This window comes from Phyllostomus hastatus, unplaced genomic scaffold (genome assembly GCF_019186645.2).
Source record: "Phyllostomus hastatus isolate PE091 unplaced genomic scaffold, TTU_PhHast_1.1 phas_scaffold_501, whole genome shotgun sequence".
Classification (NCBI taxonomy): Eukaryota; Metazoa; Chordata; class Mammalia; order Chiroptera; family Phyllostomidae; genus Phyllostomus; species Phyllostomus hastatus.
This window is the reverse complement of record NW_025334033.1, coordinates 17735745-17755284: the sequence shown is the minus strand read 5'-3', so window position 1 is coordinate 17755284 and position 19540 is coordinate 17735745. Positions and strand designations below refer to the sequence as shown.

The window sequence follows — 19540 nt, the reverse complement described above, 5'->3', positions numbered from 1 at the left end:
GGTGTTCTGCTGTGGTCAAGGCAGGACTCCAACCAGGCTCTTTCGGCCTGGTGCGGTGTTCACCTGGGGCCGAGGATACCTAAAGATAGGCCGCTCTTAGCCCCGTTTCTTGGCAGCACAGGGCCTCCCCGTCCCGGTGAGCAGGGGGGAGCTCGACAGTCAGCCGGGCGCTGCGGAGATTGGTTTTGCCCTTCCCTTTGCAGAGGCGCCCGGGAAAGGCGGGACGCGCGGGCCGTGGGGGCGGGGGTACCCGCCATGCCAGGCCTTCAGCTTCCCGCCGCCGCCTCCAGCCCGCCACCCCCGCAGCACAGCCATCCGCAGTCTCAGTGAGGAGGAAGCGGGGCGGCGGCGGCGGCAGAGGCGGAGGCACCGCCCTCTTGGCCCGCTTCCCGACCTGGCGGCCTCGCAGGACCCATGGCGGATTCCTCGCCCGTGCTGACCCTGCGGGAAGGCGGCCCCCGCGCACCTCGGCCCTCGGCCACCTCGCCGCCGCCGCGCTCGCGCTCGAGCTCCGAGCCGGAGGAGGCCGAGCTGTCGCTGAGCCTGGCCCGCACCAAAACCCGCTCGTATGGCAGCACCGCCAGCGTCAACGCCGGCGTCTTTGAGCGGCATGTGGAGCACCGGGTCTGCGCGAGTGACACGCTGCAGGGCATCGCGCTCAAATACGGAGTCACGGTGAGCAGGCAGGGCCGCCGCGGCCGCGCTGGCTGCAGCGGTGGTGAGTGGAGGGAGCGAGGGAGGGTCGGGGGGAGGTAGGTGGAGAACGTCTCGGGGCGGGGCGTAAGAGTAGTGGGGGTCGAGGAGGCAGCCTTAAGTCTCCCGGAGGCTCGGCCCCAAGCGCCGGATACGTGCGCGTTGCTGGCGACAGCAATGGTCGCCAAAACTAGTCCTGTTAGCCAGAGGGGCAGGCCGCCAGGGCTCCCCGCCCCAGGTAGGTGCATCGAGTTCCCGGTGCCCTGCCCAGACTCCAACCGATCTGTCGCGTGAGGAATGCCAAAGAGGACCAGGGCTTTGGCATCACCGGGAGCCGCGGTCACCGGATTTTCAGTCCTTTTCATGCCACCACGTATATATTTACTCAAAGTCTAACTGACCTGTGCACTTGAGAAGAGAAATTTGTTTTCTGTATAAACAAGCACTGTGATGAGTCAGGAATGGTAGTTGTTCCCGCAGGATGCTCTGGTTCTATCGATTATGCTTCTTTATTTAGAAGTGAAATTATACCCCTGGGCTCACTGGCAACTGTGAATGTGACATCTGTCGCTAAGCAGCAAGCCAAGAACTGTGGTCTGGGTGAGCTGGAGAGCTGTGTTTATTATAAATTTATAAGTGTGTCTGTCTTGGGTATATTGCATTACACCTCTGGGAAGAACATGGAAACCTGAGGGAACATATTGTTTCATTAAAATTACTTATAATTAACTCTGAGCTATGTGATGGCCTTTTTGCATTTGAGTTATGTATCAGTTTTCAGTGTTCTTTCCTGAAGCATTTCAGATGGGATGGGAAGAAAGTTGATCTTTTATATATCTCTCTTAAAGTGAAACTCTGGCCCTTGACCAAACGACAGAGACTGAGGAATCTATTTTGCACATACAAGCTGGTGTATGTTTACCTAGGAGGTCCTTCTGTCATGTAAACATTTTGAGAGCAAAGATCTTGCTGCACAGGCATGTGCTGACATTATCATGCCATGGATTATCCCATTTTGCCTTCATGGGAGTTTCTAAATGTGAGCTTAGGACTACAATTCTTATGTGCATTAATGGGGCTGGGTTTGGGTCAAAGCCAGAGGAAAGGAGTTGGCAAATGACAGTAGCTACCTCCTGCTGAATGCCTGCTAGGTGCCAGGCATTACATTTGTCCTGTTCCATCCTGTTCTTATTTAATTTGATTTTTCTCATAAGCCTTGAGATAGGTGTAATTAATCTCCTTTTTACAGGTGAGAAGATAGATGAGAGGTAAAGATATTTTCCAAATATGCTTATTCATTGAGGCCAGCTTGAATCCACACAGTGATAAAACATTTGCTTTTTTCTAGGTATTACTTCTGACTTCCACCCATATTTTTATCCTGGTATTATCAAGAGCTCTCTTAACATCAGCTCTCCTACTGAAGAAGGAAAGTCTTTTCTGTCTAGTCTCTATAGGTCTTACCACCTAGGCCAGGGTGACTGCACCTAGGAATCGGTGACATCCAGAGAAGTGATACTTCCCTGGTCACTAGCCACATCAATCTCTCTGCCGCCCACTGCCCTCTGTGGTTTCAATGGACTTGCTTAGAGCTTCTAAGCATCTGCTCACTGCAGGTGTCCGCCTTAGATCAAATGCTTTCTAACCCTTGTTTTTCACTTGTATAGATCCTCTTACTTATAACCTTATTACCCCTTTCTGTTAAAGTGTAAATCACATTTTCCGTCAGCTTTATAAAGATACTTGGTTTAAACATGTTAAGCTGAAATATAATGAACTAGAATCTATAGATACAAACAGTCTATTACAGGGTTTCTCAACGGCAGCCCTATTGACATTATGGACTGGATGATTCTTTGTTGAGGGGAGGGTTGTCCTGTGCATTGTAGGATGTTTAGCAGCATCTCTGACCTCTACCTATAGATGCCAGTAGTACCCCCACCCCAACCAGACATTGCCAAATGTTCCTGGGGAAGAAACTCACTCTTGTTTGAGAACCACTGGTTTATTACATATATATTATTTACTTTGGGCTGTGAACTATAAATTTCAACTTTATAGTTCAGGGCTTATAAAGTTGATGAAATTTCAACTGATGAAATTTTTAGAAACTTTTCCACTGATTATGTAGAACTAATGAAAGTGATAATATGTAACAGTGATGTTCTTGCTTTAATTAATATCTGCACCTATTAACTGGATTTACTCATTGTAAATTGAGATTGTTAGGTAGAAGCTATAAAGGCAGAAAGGCTTTCCTGTTTCCCTGACTGAGCAGAAAGAATTTGAGTAAGTTTCTAATATTGACTGCCAAGATCATCAATATATTTAAACTATTGTTTAAAGGAGTACGTAACCAGATGTTGGAGATTTAGAAACCGAAGGTGGTACACCTGGAAATTAAGAGTGAATCCAGGCAAACATTTGACTTGAACATCCCATGTCTGGCAAGAGCAGAGTACATCTCTCCAGTCTTACTTAGCAGAGCAGGAACTCTCAGGGAAGACTGTCTGTGGATGACAGCTCCCTGGCCACCAGCTGGGAGTCCAGACAGGCCCTCAGGCCCTAGGTGGGGGACACTGATGAAAGCCAGTAGTATTTTAGGTATAAGGAGGTTCCCAGAACAAAGACTCTGACAAGAAGCGAAGATGGAGACCTGGTGGCCAGTCCTGGGTTACTAGGAGAACAGCTTGGAAACTGGTTATCTGAAGTGGAACTCAGTGACTAGCAGCAGTGTGCATCCCAAGATGTGGAAATAGATGAGTTCCTCAAACTTGCCTGGATAGGAGAATGCCCTGGGACAGACTAAAAAGAAAGGATTCTAGCTGATCTTGAACTCAACTGGATCGGAACATTCAGAAAAGGGACTCTGGAATTTTTGTATTTTTATATGTGGCCTCTTTCCTAGTTCCCAAAGCACCGTCCCTTCCTGGAGGGCCTTCGCACTTGCTGTTCCATCTGTCTGGAACACACTTCCCCTGAGAGCTGCATGCAGGGCCCTGTTCATGCGTGTGTGACCGTGCAGTCACACAGGGCCCCATGTTCATAAGAGCCCTGCACTTGGTTTAATGCTCTGCTGTTGCCACCTGGAAGTTTTTAATAATTTGTCAACAAGGGCCCCGCATTTCCTCTTTTCACTGAGCCCTACAAATCATGTAGCTGATCTTGGCTGTGTAACTTGCTCCCTCAGTGCCTTCAGGTCTTTGCTTAACTGTCTCCTCTACGAGACCTTCCTGACTACTCTAGGTCAAGTTGCAACTCTCCTCCCTTTTACTGCCTTGCTTTCCTAACAGTATTTGTCGTTCATCTAATTTTTCTTTTTTCTTTTTTTCCAGCTTCTATCTTTTTGGTGATACATTAGTGAATAAATAAAAATCCATGCCTTCATGGAGTTTATATTTTAGTCAGTAGAGACAGTAAGTAAACAAAATATGTTATATGTCAGGTATTGATAAGCACAGTGAAAAAAAATGAAGCAGGGAAAGGAGATAGGGAGGGCTGGTGGAGGTGGCTGCAATTTAAAATAGTGTGGCCGTGGGAGACCTCCCTGAGAAGGATGTGAGGGAAGAAGGCATGCAGATATCTGTGAAGAATATTCCAGTCAGAAGAAACAGCAAGTGGTGCAAAGGCCCTGAGGTGGGAACCTATAGTATGGCTGGTGCTTAGAATGCAATAGGGTACATTTGGACCAGATAACTCAGGGCCCTAAAGGCCATTGTAAGAATTGACTTTTTCTCTTAATGAGTTGGGAAGCATTGGAGGAATTTGAGCAGAAGAGTGACATGATCTAAGCTATGCATTAAAAGGATCACTCTGGCCCTGGCTGGGTAGCTCAGTTGGTTAGAGCATTGTCCAATACACTGAAAATGCGGGTTTGATCCTCGATGAGGGCACATTACAAGAATCAACCAATGAATGTATAAATAAGTAGAACAACGAATCAATGTTTCTCTCTCTCTAAACTCAATAATTAAAAAAAAAAAAGACCACTCTGGCTGCTGCTTTGAGAATAGGCTGGTGTGGGATGGGAGTAGTGGAGGTGGGGAGGGTGCCAAGGCAGATAGAATAGAAGCTTTGCAACAATGTAGGTGAGAGGGTAGTAGTTTGGACCAAAGCAGTAGAGAAGTGGTGAAATGGTTTGATTCTAGGTAATCTGATGATATGCTATACATTTTCTGAGTATTTGTTTACTGTTTTGTTTGAGTATTTCTGCCCTAGAGATGGGCCAAGGGATCCAGGAAGCTTCTGTATACGAAGGAAAATTGTGGACCTGGCCAGGCATTCCAGTTCTGCCAGTGACTTAGGAAATATCTTAATGACTCTTTCCACCATCCCTTCTAAAGTCATTTATAGTTAATTATAAGTGACATTCATTATTTTTTGACTTAACTTATTGAGGCTGGTTTGTTCGAGGCCCTGTGCTGGATGCTGGGGCTACAAGATAATACATGCTGTCCTTTTTTTTTTCACAGCGAGTCTATCAGCTGCTGCTTTCCCCTAGCCTATAGCTGCTTGAGAAGCCAGGTTGCTTGTGATTTATCTCTGTATATTCTGTGTCCAGCCTGAGTCTGGCACATGGTGGGCCCTCCACATATGTGTGGATTAGTCCACAGGAAAGCCTGGCTGGTCCAAAGTCACTGGGCCCTGGAGTTGAGCAGACCCCTAGAGATGGGGCCCAGGGTCTGGGTTGAATGAGGGGGTGCATTCTGCTTGGCTTGAATTACAAAGTTGGGTTTGAGGCTAGCTCTCTAACCTGCAGAAAGAAGACTACTGCTGCAGCTAGTACATGGTGCTTCTTTCCTCTCCTGCCCACAGCATTGGGTCTTTATATCGAAATAAATATAGATTTAGATTTGAATGTCTCTAGCAGAGTAAGAGGCATTTTAGAAAATGTTTCTGGGAAACAGAAACTCTTTGGGCTGAGTTGAGAAACTATTGAGTAAAGTTCAAATTTCAGACATGAACTTGTTGGGACTGGAATTTCCCTGGCTGTGCTTGTCTGCACTGAGGCATTAAGGCTCTTTATCTAACCTAGTTTACTAGGTTCTGCTTACTCTTCTTAGTTGGATGTAAGCCTCTGGAGGAAAGTAACAAGCTTCAGGCAGCCACTGCAAACTCTTTGTTTGGAAACCCTGAAACAGTGTTCAGAATAGAAACTGAAAGTGGTTAGGCAGGGAGGGGACCTATTATTTGCATAAATATTTTTCATCTCTTTGCTTTCCCCTGGCAACTTGCCCGTCCTCTCCCCTCTCCAGAGTCCACAATACCTCCAGTGCCCTTACTTGCCTCCTGTTTTATTACCAGGGTCTTCTCTTTCTCTTCCAGTGAGTTGCCAAGCCCAGGCACTTCTTGACACTTCCCCTAACAGAAATCACTTTGCTGAGAAAAGGTGAAATGATTGTCACTTTAGGGGAGCCAGTGTTGGGAGTTAGAAATGCAGATGTAGTAGTAAATTGTTCGTGTTTATAACTTGAACACGAACTGCTGGTTGCTGCTGCTGGAAATTGTTGACCTTTGCTGGTCAAAGGGAAGAGAACCATAAATAAATACTGCCACTTGTAGTGAGAGGTATGGTAAAATTGTCTTTAGTATTGGGGGGGGGGGTAATAGATTCTCATGTGTTCTTTTTTAAAAAATAGCTTTATTGAGAAATAATTTACATAGTGCACAATCCACCCATCTTAAGTGTACAATTCAAGGACTTTTAGTAAATTTACAGAGTTGTGCAACCATCACCAGAATCCAATTTTAGAATAGTTCCATCACCCTGAAAAGCTCCCTGGGCCCATTGCCCTTACTTCTCATTCCCTTTTCCAGCCCTAGGCAACCACAAATCTACCTTCTAACCTATAGATTTGCCTTTTCTGGACATTTCATATAAATGGAGTCTCATACATCCTTCTGAGATAGCTTGGAGAAGAATTAAATCCTTTTCCCCTTAGCACATGGTAGTGGAGGAGTCTGATTACTACCAAAATCTAAAACTTAACAGGAGACAGTGGGGTAGTGAATCCGGCACTTACTAGAACATGATCTGGAGACAATTCTAGAATATTTAAGTCTCTTTTCTTTTCTGAAAAATGATCATCAAATGAGAGTTGTGTATATATGAAAATATTCCACAAGCCACACAGTGCTGTGTGTTAGTTGTTTATCCTGAAATGTCTTTGGAAGGGTGTGTCTTTCTTGAGGAATGGAGAATGTTAACCTAAAAATAAAAGGCCTTTCAAGAAAGGCAACATGCACTGATTGAGATCAATGAGAATAACTATTTGGGAAAGGTATATTCAAAAAGAAGCCTGATTAGGAGAAGAAGGCAATGGGTATCTATGAGAAAGGAGGGGGGAACAATGGCATTGGTAGGAGGGAGACTTTTCTGTTGGTGCAGATACTGTAACAGTGATGTTAATTCTAAACAGTGTTTTACACCTTTAGTCCAGTGGTCATCAGCCCAGTGGTCATAGTAACTGCTTTCTTGTTATCTTTGCAAACAGTGTTTTGGTAAACAATATTTCTTCAGGCTCAGCCCGCAGGTTATTTCACCCTGTTTTGGACATTCCAAGGTTTGAGACTTAAGACATGCAAGGCAGTTCTTCTCGTATGGCAGCTCCGGTTACTTTTTAAAGTGGCTCCATTTATATTATTGTTTACAAGAGAAAGAAGAAAATTTGACTGTCGCTTTAACCATTGGGCAGGTGGCCTGGTGACGCTGGCCAGAGTTGCCTTCAGGAGCATTCTTGCCCATCCTCAGCAGCTGCTGTTGAGCTACCTTTGGTGGGGGCAGTTTTACAATTTCCCCTAGGGTAAAACCACCTTTATAGAAAGCATTTATGGGGGTCATTTTATTTTTTTGTTTATTTTTATCTTCACCTGAGGACATGCTCTATGATTTCAGAGACAGGAAAGGAGGGAGAGAGAGAAGGAGAAAAACATTGATGCAAGAGAGAAACATCAATCAGTTGCCTCTCCTATGTGCTGTGACCAGGGACTGAACTGCAACCTAGGCGTGTGCCCTGACTGAGAATCAAACCTGTGACCCTTTGGTTTATGGACCACGTTCCAACCATCTGAGCCACATGGGCCAGGGCTACAGGGGAGTCATTTCAAATAAATTATTTTTAAGTTGTTGATGGCACTTGTTCTACCTGATTTCATCGTGGTTGACCTTACAGCCATCCTGTTAGCTCTTATTTATTCTGCAATCTATTTCTTAGTAAGCAGACAGTAAACTTAATTCTTATTTTACTTTTTAAATTAAACTTACTGGGGTGACACTGGTTAATAAAAACACACAGGTTTCGAGTGTACAATTCACTAAAACGTCATCCGCACACTGTGTCCTGTGCTCACTGCTCTCTCTGTCCCCATTCGTCAGTAAACTTGATTGAGCCATGCTATTCAGTCCTGATTAGAAAAGACTTCTGAAATGAAAGCATTTGATCGCTATACCTCTCCCCTCCTCATCTACCCCCAAGAAACAGAGGGTAGTTCTGCGCCACCTTGAAAAGGTCACACTTTCTATTGTCAACATTAATGGGGCATTAGAAAAGGTCGAACAGAGGACAGGAGGGGCAGCTGTGAAGTTTTCCAGGTCTTCCCTGGACCGGGTCATGGCTTTTCTTCACTTTATGTGAGGTGAACTCCCAGATCATTAGGCCCATCTAAGCTCAGGTAAAAGTATAAAACATTCCTAAAACATCATTTCACTGTTTGGAATGATTTACAGTCTCTTGTCTGTGCTGTTGTGGTTTCCTCCATACTGGGCTTCCTTGTTTCCACTGATGCTAATCATTTCCACAGAGCTGCTGGAGCGGTCTTTAACTCTAATCACATCATGTCACTCCCAGCCTTCACCGTCTGATGGCCTCCCATTACTTTTAAAATGAGATACAGATTCCTCACCTTGGCATCCAAGGCCCTGCGTGGCCTCCAGCCACACCGTTTTTTCCTGCTCTGGGGCCTTTGCTGCTGCTCTTCCTGGCTGGAATGTACCCCCACCCACCCCTGGCATTTTGCATGGCTGGTTTCATTCCTTAACTTTACTATAGGTAACAGAGTTTGAAGCCTACGTAGTTGGTTCAAGCCATAGTTTGTAAAGGAGGACAAACTAAGAGCATAGTAATTGCCTCTGAAAACAAACAAGTACACACCTCGGGGCAGTGACGACACACAGCGTTACTCATCCTGGCTTATTTGCCTGATTTTTTTTCTCTTACTTTGTGGGAGAAATATCTTTTATTGGGAGAAATTCTTACCTCTTTTCATTTGCTGAACATTTGTTAGGATCTGCTCTTACCTGTTGCTTTCTCACGTTTAACCAAATTTAATGATAATAGTTGCTAACATTTCTGAGTGCTCCTGTGTGCCTGCATTGTTCTAAGTGCTTTTCATGAATCAAATTACTTAATCTTCATAATGATCATATTATGTGTAAGGTACTATTCTTCATAATGATCATATTATGTGTAAGGTACTATTCTTAGCCTTAGTTTACAGAAAGGAAAACAGGTATAGAGAATAATTAGAAAGTGGCAAATCCACAATTTAAACCCAGAAGACGTGGCCCTGAAGCCACATTCTAACTACTACCTTATATTAGACTCATTTACCATTTTCACCTTCCTACTCAAAACTGCTCATCCTTAGACTGGTTTCCACCTGGATGCTCACTGTGTCTGGATATCTCCGGTGTCCTTGATGTTGGTATCCCGTGTGTCCTATTAGAGTGTAGCTATAAAGGTCAACATGCACTTTAAATGTTTGCTGACAAATACCCAGAGGGTGCCAGTTCTGACCCCAATTTAAGGAAGCTCACGGACTAGTTAAAGAGGCAGTTCTATTGGTGAATCAATTGTACATCAGCATGACAAGAGCCAGGGGAGCCCTGCCCTTCAATCCCTGTGGACTCCCTGACTACACCAGCCTTTGACTGGTCACCTTCTCTCATGCTCCCTGTCATTGCCCCTGCCTGGCTGTGAGTGATAGATGTATCAGTCAGGATCCTGGCATGATACAGATAGTGGACTCAGAAGGTGTGGCCAAAGAGAGTTTCATAAAAGGGTATTTACAGAAGTGTGAGGAGAATTGAGGGACCCCACAAAGGATGGTTGAAGCACCCGAGACTGACAACGTCAGGGTGATATTACGATATTACTGCCACCCCCCCCACCCCCCCCCCCCACCACCCGGCCTCAAGGCCAGGGGAAGGAGCCGTATAGCTGACGGGGGGTGGGGGGTGGGGGGGGGCTGCCTGGCAAGAACTTTGTCACAGAGGGATGCAGCCGCTGGAGTCAGGGTGTGGTTGTTCTCCTGGTGTCTTCCTTTGGAACACCAACAGGAATTCCAAGGACAAGGGGGCTTGGGTAGTGCAGTTAAGACGCCAGCCTCCTGGGGTTCAGAAGAGGCTCAAGAAGAGTTGGAGATGGATTGGGAGGTCAGGGTGGGTTTACAGAATAACTAACACACCATAACTTACTACCCATTTCTGGTTACTACTCTGGGTTTATCGTCTATGCCTGTCCCTCTGACCTATATCCATCCATCCTTCTATCTACCTATCAAAACATCCAACCATCCTAAGCATTTATTGCGTATACAATCTTTGTTAGATTGTGGGCTATACAAGTAACAGTTCCCATCTTGAAGGAATTCAGTTTACGGATCCCAAGCCCTGCCTCAGGATCTGATTAGATCCTGATGTTTCTGCCCTCTGTTATTATTCCCAGAAAACAATGACGATTAGCAATTGTAGGTCCCTGCCAATAAGCATTTTAGGGGCACTGTGTCAGTGAGGGCTCTTTCATTCACAAGTGTCAGAAAACCTAACTCAAACTGGCTTAAGCAAAAAACAAAGAAAATGGCATTTATTGGCTAATGGAAATGAAGGTCCTAGGGTATCCTAGCTGCAAGCTTTGATGTTGGTCTGATTGCTCTCCTCCAAGATGGCCTCCTTGTCAGGTTCCAGGAGGTGGGAAGGAGGGTTCTAGCAGCTCCAGGCCCATCTCCTTCCAGCAGGAAAAACAGAGGAATTTAACCTCCCAGACCCAGTGGCTTTGAATTATTCTGAGATGGGACTGTGACCTATCATGAAAGCCACTGTGACACATGAAAGGACAGGAGTGAATCACAGGCTCACCCTGGAGCCAGGGGAGAGCTCCATGTCATTGGAAGCTCATGGGCTGAGAGAGATGGAGAGGTCGATACTAAGTGGCAAATACAAGGGATACTAAAGGCAGATTAGACTATACCTGAACCTGCTGTGGATAAGGTATTCAAGTTATTCAGCTCTTTCAAATCTAAGCCTAAATTAGACCAAAGATACTTAGGATTTTTAGATTTTAATTTTATCTCTAAACACACCGGCCTATTCATGGTCTCTCTTTCTCACCTTTGCCTTCTCACTTTTAACTAAGAACAAGAACACTAAAGACCACCCGCTCTACACAAAAGATACTATAATGTAATGTCTTTAAAAGGTAAAAAGAAGGCTTTGAATGTATTATTTGTGTGGATTCAGCTTACAGTAAGAAAGTAGGAGGAATAGAATGCATTTATTTAACTAACGCTTTTTCAGACTCTTTGAAGTAGAAATCTAATTTTTTCACTCAAATCGGTTTGACATTAAAGGATCTCCATAATTTATTCCCATTAGTCATGAACTTTCATCCTGGTGTTATATGGGCCTTAGAGTCAGACAGAAATTCTGGCTCATGTATTTAAAGAACCATATGCACTTTGTCCAATCAGTTATCTGTGTTCTTTTATTTCTTCATTAGAAATGGAGAGGAGTAAGTACCATATACTGCCAGGCACTCTGCTAAATAGTCTCTATCTGTCTCTATTCTGTATCTATCTATCTATCATGTATCTCCTCTCTGCACATATGCGTATAAACTCTCATTTAATCCTTCCAACAACCCTGTGAAGAATAGATACGTTTTAAACATGAAGAAACAGATTCAGTGAGAAAACCAACGAGCTCATGTTCATACAGTCTTGGTAGAGTCGGGATTTGAAACCAAGTCTGTCAGATTCCCAAACAGGCTCAGTACATACCTTATATGAAAAAGTTGTGGTGAAAATTAGATGTTACAGTGAATGCAAAGAGCCTAGCATGTTTCGAGTCCCAGGCTAGCTGGGTAGAGAAGTCTGCAGATACCTTATAATATGGTGTGATGGACATAAGAGTAGGCACTTCGAAAGAAGCCAGTCAGAGAAAGATAAATACCATTCGATATCACTTATATATGGAATCTGACGGACAAAATAAACTGATGAACAAAGTAAAAACAGAGCATGGATACATGGAACAGACTGACAGCTGTCGCGTGGAGAGGGGGAGGTGGTGCTGGATGAAAGAAGGGGAAGGGGTTAGCCAGAGAACACATCTGCATGACCCACAGACACAGACAACAGTGCGGAGATGGCCAGAGGGAAGGGGGCAGGGGCTGGGTGGAGGTGGGCAATGGGGGTGAAAATGGGGACATCTGTAATAGTCTCAACAATAAAAATAAAGTTAAAAAAAGAGTAGGCACTTCTCCACACACTCAGTACCAGCATAGTTTGAGTCCTAGGTGCACTTACCAGCATTATGGACTCAGGCATGCCACTGAACTCTTTCGACTCTGTTTCATTTCTGAAAAGGAGGTACTAATACCTAGATTGCAGACCTGTTATGGAGGTTAAATGAGGTTAAGTAATGTATGTAAATTCCATTCCCCCTTCATCCCCAGCTCCTATCCGCATTTCTGTGTCTAGAGGAGTCACCCAAAGGCCGTGAATGAGTTTGAGGTTGTAGAAACCTGTATTAAATTCCAGCTCTCCATATGCCATTTGTATTATGACTCCATAGGACACAACCTGTATGAGTTTGGTTTCTTTTACTTGTAAAGCGCGAGTACCTCCTCAAGTACGTACTTTATTAGGTAGAAAAAATGAGATACTGTATGTAAAGTGCTCCCCACCTCCTTCCTTAACTGTCCCAATTCTACCTGTTCTTCAAAGTCCATTTAAAGGTAAAAGAATCAAAATCAGAACCCCACCTTCTCTGTGAGGCCTTTCTTAATACACCATTCTTCCAAATTCTCCTTGTGCTTGTCTCTGTACCACTGCCTGCACCCATTGTGCTTACCCCATATAATTCAAGAGACACAGGAAACACCCCATAAGTAAAATAACAGCACTAGTAAATTTTTAAAAAATCAGATAGTAGAAATTTTAAGATAGGAATGGAATTTATAACACAAATGCTAAAAATTCTATATTGTTTTAACTTTGGAGATTGAAGGCTGCTTGGTAAAAGCTGTCTCGCAGTGCAGTTACTATAGTGGGGGAAATTAGTCCGTCCTGTTTTAAAATTAGGAGACAGAATTTCTTGAAATAACTGGGGGTATTTTAGGAGATGACAAAACTCGAATTAAAAATCTCAGATCCAGAGACAGCATTGCACACATTTTGCATACATTGCAAATATTTTTACCTGTGTGGTGTGTAATGAGCCCTACTTCCGCTTTTATTTATTTGTAACTCTGTTTCCTTTTTTATATTTTAGATGGAGCAGATTAAAAGGGCAAATAAACTCTTTACCAATGACTGTATATTTCTGAAGAAAACTTTGAACATCCCAGTTATTTCGGAGAAGCCTTTGCTGTTTAATGGACTTAACTCAATTGATTCTCCCGAAAATGAAACTGTCGATGGCCGATTTTCTCATGAAGAAGGGCTGGTGGCGGCTGCAGAAGCCCTGTCTCCTCCCAGTCCTCCAGCACCTGAGGTTCAGCCCGTGACGCCTGAGGAAGTGTCAGCCAGAGATTTCCTGCAGAGACTAGACTTGCAGATTAAGTTATCAACACAGGCTGCCAAGAAACTAAAAGAAGAAAGCAGGTAAAAATACTCTGGTAGAGTGTCAGAGGCTGAATAATATGCTCTTAAGATATTTTTACTTGGTCAAATTTTCTTTTCTTTTTTTGCTTTAAGTAACTATATTTTAATTCCAGAAAGACATTTTTAATATGTGAAATCTAAACAGAGCCACTGCATTCTATGTAAGACTTCATCTGTTGCAATGCTTTGTCACTGTGGTTTATTATAAAAAGTTTGTTTCTTTGCTTGAATAGCATAACTTGTCCAGCTAGCGATTCTGGACAGCAGCCAGGGAGAGACATCTAGCTGACACCCTCAAAGGAAGTGGTGCCCTAAAGAATACTTCGTAAAATACTGATCCTTATAAAATTTGTCAAAGCCATTGTGCGTTGTTTGTTCCCAGATGATTTTTACGTTAAGCTCTTATGTGAGTTTTTTCCTTTCTTCTTTAACTTGGTACTAGGCAGACTTTTCTTTCTCCTAGAATATTGGTTTCCTTCTTCCTTTATGATTTCAAGGATGGCTCAACCTACCACGTTTCCTTTTTTGCCCTGGCTACCAGAAAGATTGCAACTAAAACTGGTGCTTAATTCAAACACTGTATGATTTCTTATTGTTAATATATTTTTATTCTTCTCCTTCATCCTGATTTTTAATTTCTATTTTATTCATCTTACATGTATCCCCTTTGTTGTAGGCATCTCAAATCCTTTTAAGAGATGAAATATTAAAAATATAAATGGACATAAAAAGAATATAATTAAATCTTGATTTAAGCTTCATCACTTTATTTAAATGTAATATAAATATAAATATATAACAAGTGCCATTCTTTCTTACAATAACTGAGAAATCAACAAAATGGAGTCAATAAGGTACACTCAGTGCATACTTGCATGTCATACAACATTACAATGTAAGTTGATATACACCTGCACTTCTTGGGCAAGTGGATATTAAGTTGTATGATCAGTGCAGTTGTTAGTTTTCTTTTTTAAAAAAACATTTTATTTATTTATTTATTTATTTTTAGAGAGGGGAAGGGAGGGAGAAAGAGAGGGAGAAAAACTTTAATGGGTGGTTGCCTTTCACATGCCCCGCTACTGGCCACCTGGCCCACAACCCAGGCATGTGCCCTGACTGGGAATCAAACCAGTGACCCTTTGGCTCTCACATGCTAGCACTCAGTCCACTGAGCCACCCCAGCCAGGGTGTATTAGTTTTTTGAACACAGTATTTTATTTTATTTATTTTATTTATTTTTTATTTTTTTTTCATTATTTTTTTAAAGATTTTTATTTATTTATTTTAGAGAGGGAAGGGAGGGAGAAAGAGAGAGAGAAACATCAATGTGTGGTTGCTGGGGGCCACGGCCTACAACCCAGGCATGTGCCCTGACTGGGAATCAAACCTGCGACGCTTTGGTTCGCAGCCCGCACTCAATCCACTGAGCTACACCAGCCAGGGCTGAACACAGTATTTTAAAAAATTATTTTATTGATTATGCTATCACAGTTGTCCTGCTTTTTCTCCATTTGCCCCCCTCCACCTATATGCCCCAGATCCCCAGGCAAGCCCCCCACCATTGTTTGTGCCCATGGGTCATGCATATAAGTTCTTTGGCTACTCCATTTCCTCTACTGTATTTCACATCCCTGTGGCTGTTCTGTAACTACCCATTTGTCTTCTTAATCCCCTCACCTCTTCATCCGTTTCCCCACAGCCCCCTCCCATTGGGCAACCATCAAAATGCTCTCTGTATCTATGATTCTGTCTCTGTTCTTGTTTGCTTAGTTTGTTTTTTAGATTCAATTATTGATAAATATTTATTGCCATTTTATTGTTCATACTTTTGATCTTCTTTTTCTTCAATAAGTCCCTTTAACATTTCACATAATAATGGTTTGGTGATGATAAACTCAAGAGTTTTTTTTCTTGTGTGGGAAGCTCATTATCTGCCCTTCAATTCTAAGTATCTTTGCTCGGTAGAGCAGTCTTGGCTGTAGGTTCTTACTTTTCATGACTTTGAATATTTCTTGCCAATCACTTCTCTTACAAAGTTTCTTTTGAGAAATCAGCTTATGGGAACTCCTCGGTAGGTAACTAACTTTTTTTCTCTTGTTGCTTTTAACATTCTCTCTTTAACTTTAATGTCTGGCACTTTAATTATGATGTGTCTTGGAGTGAGCCTGTTTGCATCCATCTCGAGGGGGACTCTCTGTGCTTCCTGGACTTGCATGTCTATTTCCTTCACCATATTAGGAAAGTTTTCTTTCATTATTTTTTCAAATAGATTTCCAATTTCTTGTGCTTTCTCTTCTCTTTCTGGCACCCATGAGATGTGAATGTTGGACTTATTAAGGTATCCCAGAGGCTGCTTATACTGTCCTCATTTTTTTGGATCCTTTTTTTTCTTCTTCTTGTTCTGATAGGTTGGTTTTTTTTTTTTTTTGCTTGCTTAGGTTCCAAATCATTGATTTGATTCTTGGTTTCATCCACTCTCCTTTTTTTCCCTGTAAATTGTTCTTTATTTCAGGTAGTGTATGTATCCTTCGTTTCTGACTGAATCTTTTTAATGTTGCTAAGGTCCTCACTAAGTTCCTTGAGCATCCTTATAACCGATGTTTTGAGCTCTGAATCTGATAGATTGCTTATCTCCATTTCATTTAGCTCTTTTTCTGCAGTTTTGATGTATTCTTTCATTTGGGCCACGTTTCTCTATCTCTTTGTTTTGGCAGCCTCCCTGTGTTTCTTTCTATGTATTAGGTCAAGCTGCTATGACTCCCTATCTTGGTAGCATGGCCTAATGTAGTAGGTGTCCTGTAGGGTCCAGTGGCACAGCTTCCCCTATCACCCAAGCTGGGTACTCAAGGTGCACACTTCATGTCCACTGAGTACACCCTCCCCTTGTAGTTGAGCCTTGGTTGCTGTTGGCAAATCAATGGGAGGGATTTTCCCAAGCCAGTCAGCTGCAAGGATTTTCTGTGTCCACAGACCATCAACCTCCACCCTCCATGGAGGATCCTGTGCAGCTGTTCAGGAGCATGGTGGTGATGCTCTGACAGTGGTCTGTAGCTGGGTGTCCACTGGGTGTGTTAGCCCTGAGGTTTCCTGGGTAAAGGAGGCCAAGGTCTGCCCCAACCTGTGTTTTGCCCAGGGCCACCCTGCCTGAGCTATAAAGCAATCCAAGATGGCTGCTAGTTGTGCTGAGCTTGGAGATTCCCAGGCAAAGCCAAGCTGTGAATCTAGGCTGGCTGGGGTTAGTCCTGGGCCTGGGGCTCACTGAGGCTACCTGTTTGTGTTTGAGAGGATTTATGAAGTTGTGAAGCATGAGTCAAGACCAGCATTCATATGTAAAAGCAGTTTGGATGGGCCCATAAGTTTGGTGGGGTGGAGTCTCTGGGGAGCTCCAAGGCAGGTCAAGCAGTGTTAGCCAGGTTGATGGAGTCTCAGATATGACACCAACTTGCTGGCTCTGTGAGGGGGGAGTTTGGAAAAAGGACAATGGTCTCTGCTTACCTTGATGCCAGAGACTAGTTTCTCCCATTATGCCACTGGTGCCTTTCAAGCTGCTACCCTGGTACTGGAGCTCAGAGTGAGTGAGTCTGAGTATGTGAGTCCATGTGTGGGTTCTTTAAGAGGAACTGCTTGGGGCTCCAGATGTTTCTTCCACTGACTCAATCTCCACTGATTTTACGGCCAGAAGGTGTGGGGACTTATCTTCCTGGCAATAGAACCCTGGACTGGGGGGCCTGATGTCGGACTGGAACTCCTCCCTCTCAAGATGTCCCTCCCAAATTTTTGTCCACCACATGTGAGTGTGGGACCAGCCTGTTCTGCATCCGCACCCTTCCTACCAGTCTGGATGGATGTGGTTTCTTTAATTCTGTAGTTGTCAGACTTCCATTCAACTCTATTTCTGATGGTTCTGAGTGATGGTGGTTCTATATTTTAGTTGTAATTTCAATGTTGTGCGAGGAGGGAGCCATGTCTGCCTATGCCTCCGTGTTGACTGGAAGTCTTGAATACATTTTTAAACACTGTATTATAAACACTGGTTTATACTGTATTCCTTTTTTTTTTTTTTCCAGAGAAGACGACAGTCCCTATGCAACTTCACTCTATCACAGTTAGATGATCAGGGGTCATAATCTCACCTGATTAAGCGATGGTTGGATCATAAAGAAACCAACAACTGAAGATTCAAAAGCATTTCTTTTGGACTCTGAGTGTACATCTTTAAATCACAGTTAAGTAGTTCCACCTACTGCAGTTGCACTGAAGTGATTAGTTGCCTCTGGCTTTCCATAATTTTAAGTCTGCATTATGGCATGAAACAAAATTGTATCCTGGAGCTCATCACTTTTATAGTGGTGGTAGTTTTTAGACTTGCTTTTGTAAATACTGTCTGACATAAAGCATCAAAGACTATTTACATAGCCAAGCTAAAAACTGTTTATTTCTTGAGAATTCCTAGTGATATGAAAAATATGGTTGCCGTTTAAGTGATGCTGATTTTGCTATGTGTTTGTAATTAAGTGCTATATATTTCAATATGTATTACATATTCTGAATTACTATAAAGAACCAAATTTTGTCTGCTATTTTGTAAAAATAAACTACCAAAGTCTAAAAAAATAAACTATGTTTTTATATTTGAGTCTCCAATTTTTTTAAATGAGAAAATTGACTTTAAGTTATATTTTGAAATAGTGACAGCTTTTCTTCTACTTGTACAGTTTTTATTATTTTAACTGCAATTTTGAAAAAAGTTTCAATAATCTGAAAGCAAATCAGTTGCCGTTACTAGTAACTTTTGCATTTTTATAATATTTGATTTGATGTGTTTCAGATATAGTGAAAACATGGAATATGATCAGTTGAAGAAAAAAGCAATACCATGACCTGACACACTGATGAATTCTAGTTTAGATTTCATTGATAAGTCACTTTATGGCATGTTTTGTAGTCACTGTGCTCATTTGAATTGAAGGTTAGGTTTCTATTCCCATAATTTCATTTGTCTTACTTTTATTATATATATAGTTTATAGCAGGAAAAATTAAGCAGTCCATTATTTACAGTTAAATATTTTTTGGTCTCAATTTCTATTCAAATGTCAAGTGAAATAAATCTTCAGGCTTCCACAAAAATTCCTCATATTTATTCCTTCCCAACATTCTAAAAGGGGTCTGCTTTCTGAAGGGCAAAATGGACCTTCGTTTCCTGTCTTCTTTGTCTCTTTCCTCTTTCCCTGTTTTCTTCTCCCAATCTTGTTCCTCTAGGTCTTTCTTCTATTAAGTGGGAAACAAAGGTCCTTAGGTGTGAATGCAGCAGAGTTTACAGTACCAGAACTGCGCATGTCCAACCCTTGAGGCATGAATGGGAAATGGTAGCTGTCTGCCCTTGCTGTGGATTTCTTGTTCGTTCACAATGTACATAATCCCTTGTGTTTTATTTTTATTTGTTGTTTTTTCCCCTCTTGTTTTATATCATCATCTTTGATAGAAGATGATCTCTTGATCATGCTGTTTTCTTGTATCCTATTACGTAAACGATGGAGGGGAGTTAGTTGGAAGAGGAGAAAACTAAAAGAAAAATAAATAAATAAATAAATAAATAAATAAATAAATAAATAGAAGAAAAACAGTGATGTATGTAAGAAAAGGCTCAGGGCTCTCTGGAGGCACAGGAACTTTAAAAAATGTAAAGTAATCATGCTATTTAACATAAAATTATCTCAAAGTTGAGTGTAACCCAAAAGATATAAATCCAAAACACTATCCATAGGGACCCAAGATAGCAGAGGAGTAAGTGGAAGCTACACTAACTTCCTCTCAGGACCAATCTGGAATTACTACTAAATTGTAGAGAAGTCATCCTGAAGAAACAACTGAAAACTACCTGGACAGAAGCCTTATAGTCAAGGACAGACAGAAGAGACCACTTCACCACAACATGACTGGTGTGGAGTGTGGAGGAAGCA

The 19540-nt window shown here is 42.5% G+C and overlaps 1 protein-coding gene across 1 annotated transcript; it reads left to right on the top strand.

The window, feature by feature from the left end:
- Positions 1–236: 236 nt before the first annotated feature.
- On the top strand, positions 237–18192 carry LYSMD2 (LysM domain containing 2). The gene is made up of 3 exons (XM_045823115.1): positions 237–675; positions 13244–13575; positions 17646–18192. Exons 1-3 carry the CDS (start codon positions 415–417, stop codon positions 17686–17688), a joined length of 636 nt encoding a protein of 211 aa, XP_045679071.1. The 5' UTR covers positions 237–414; the 3' UTR covers positions 17689–18192.
- The last annotated feature ends 1348 nt before the right edge of the window (positions 18193–19540 follow it).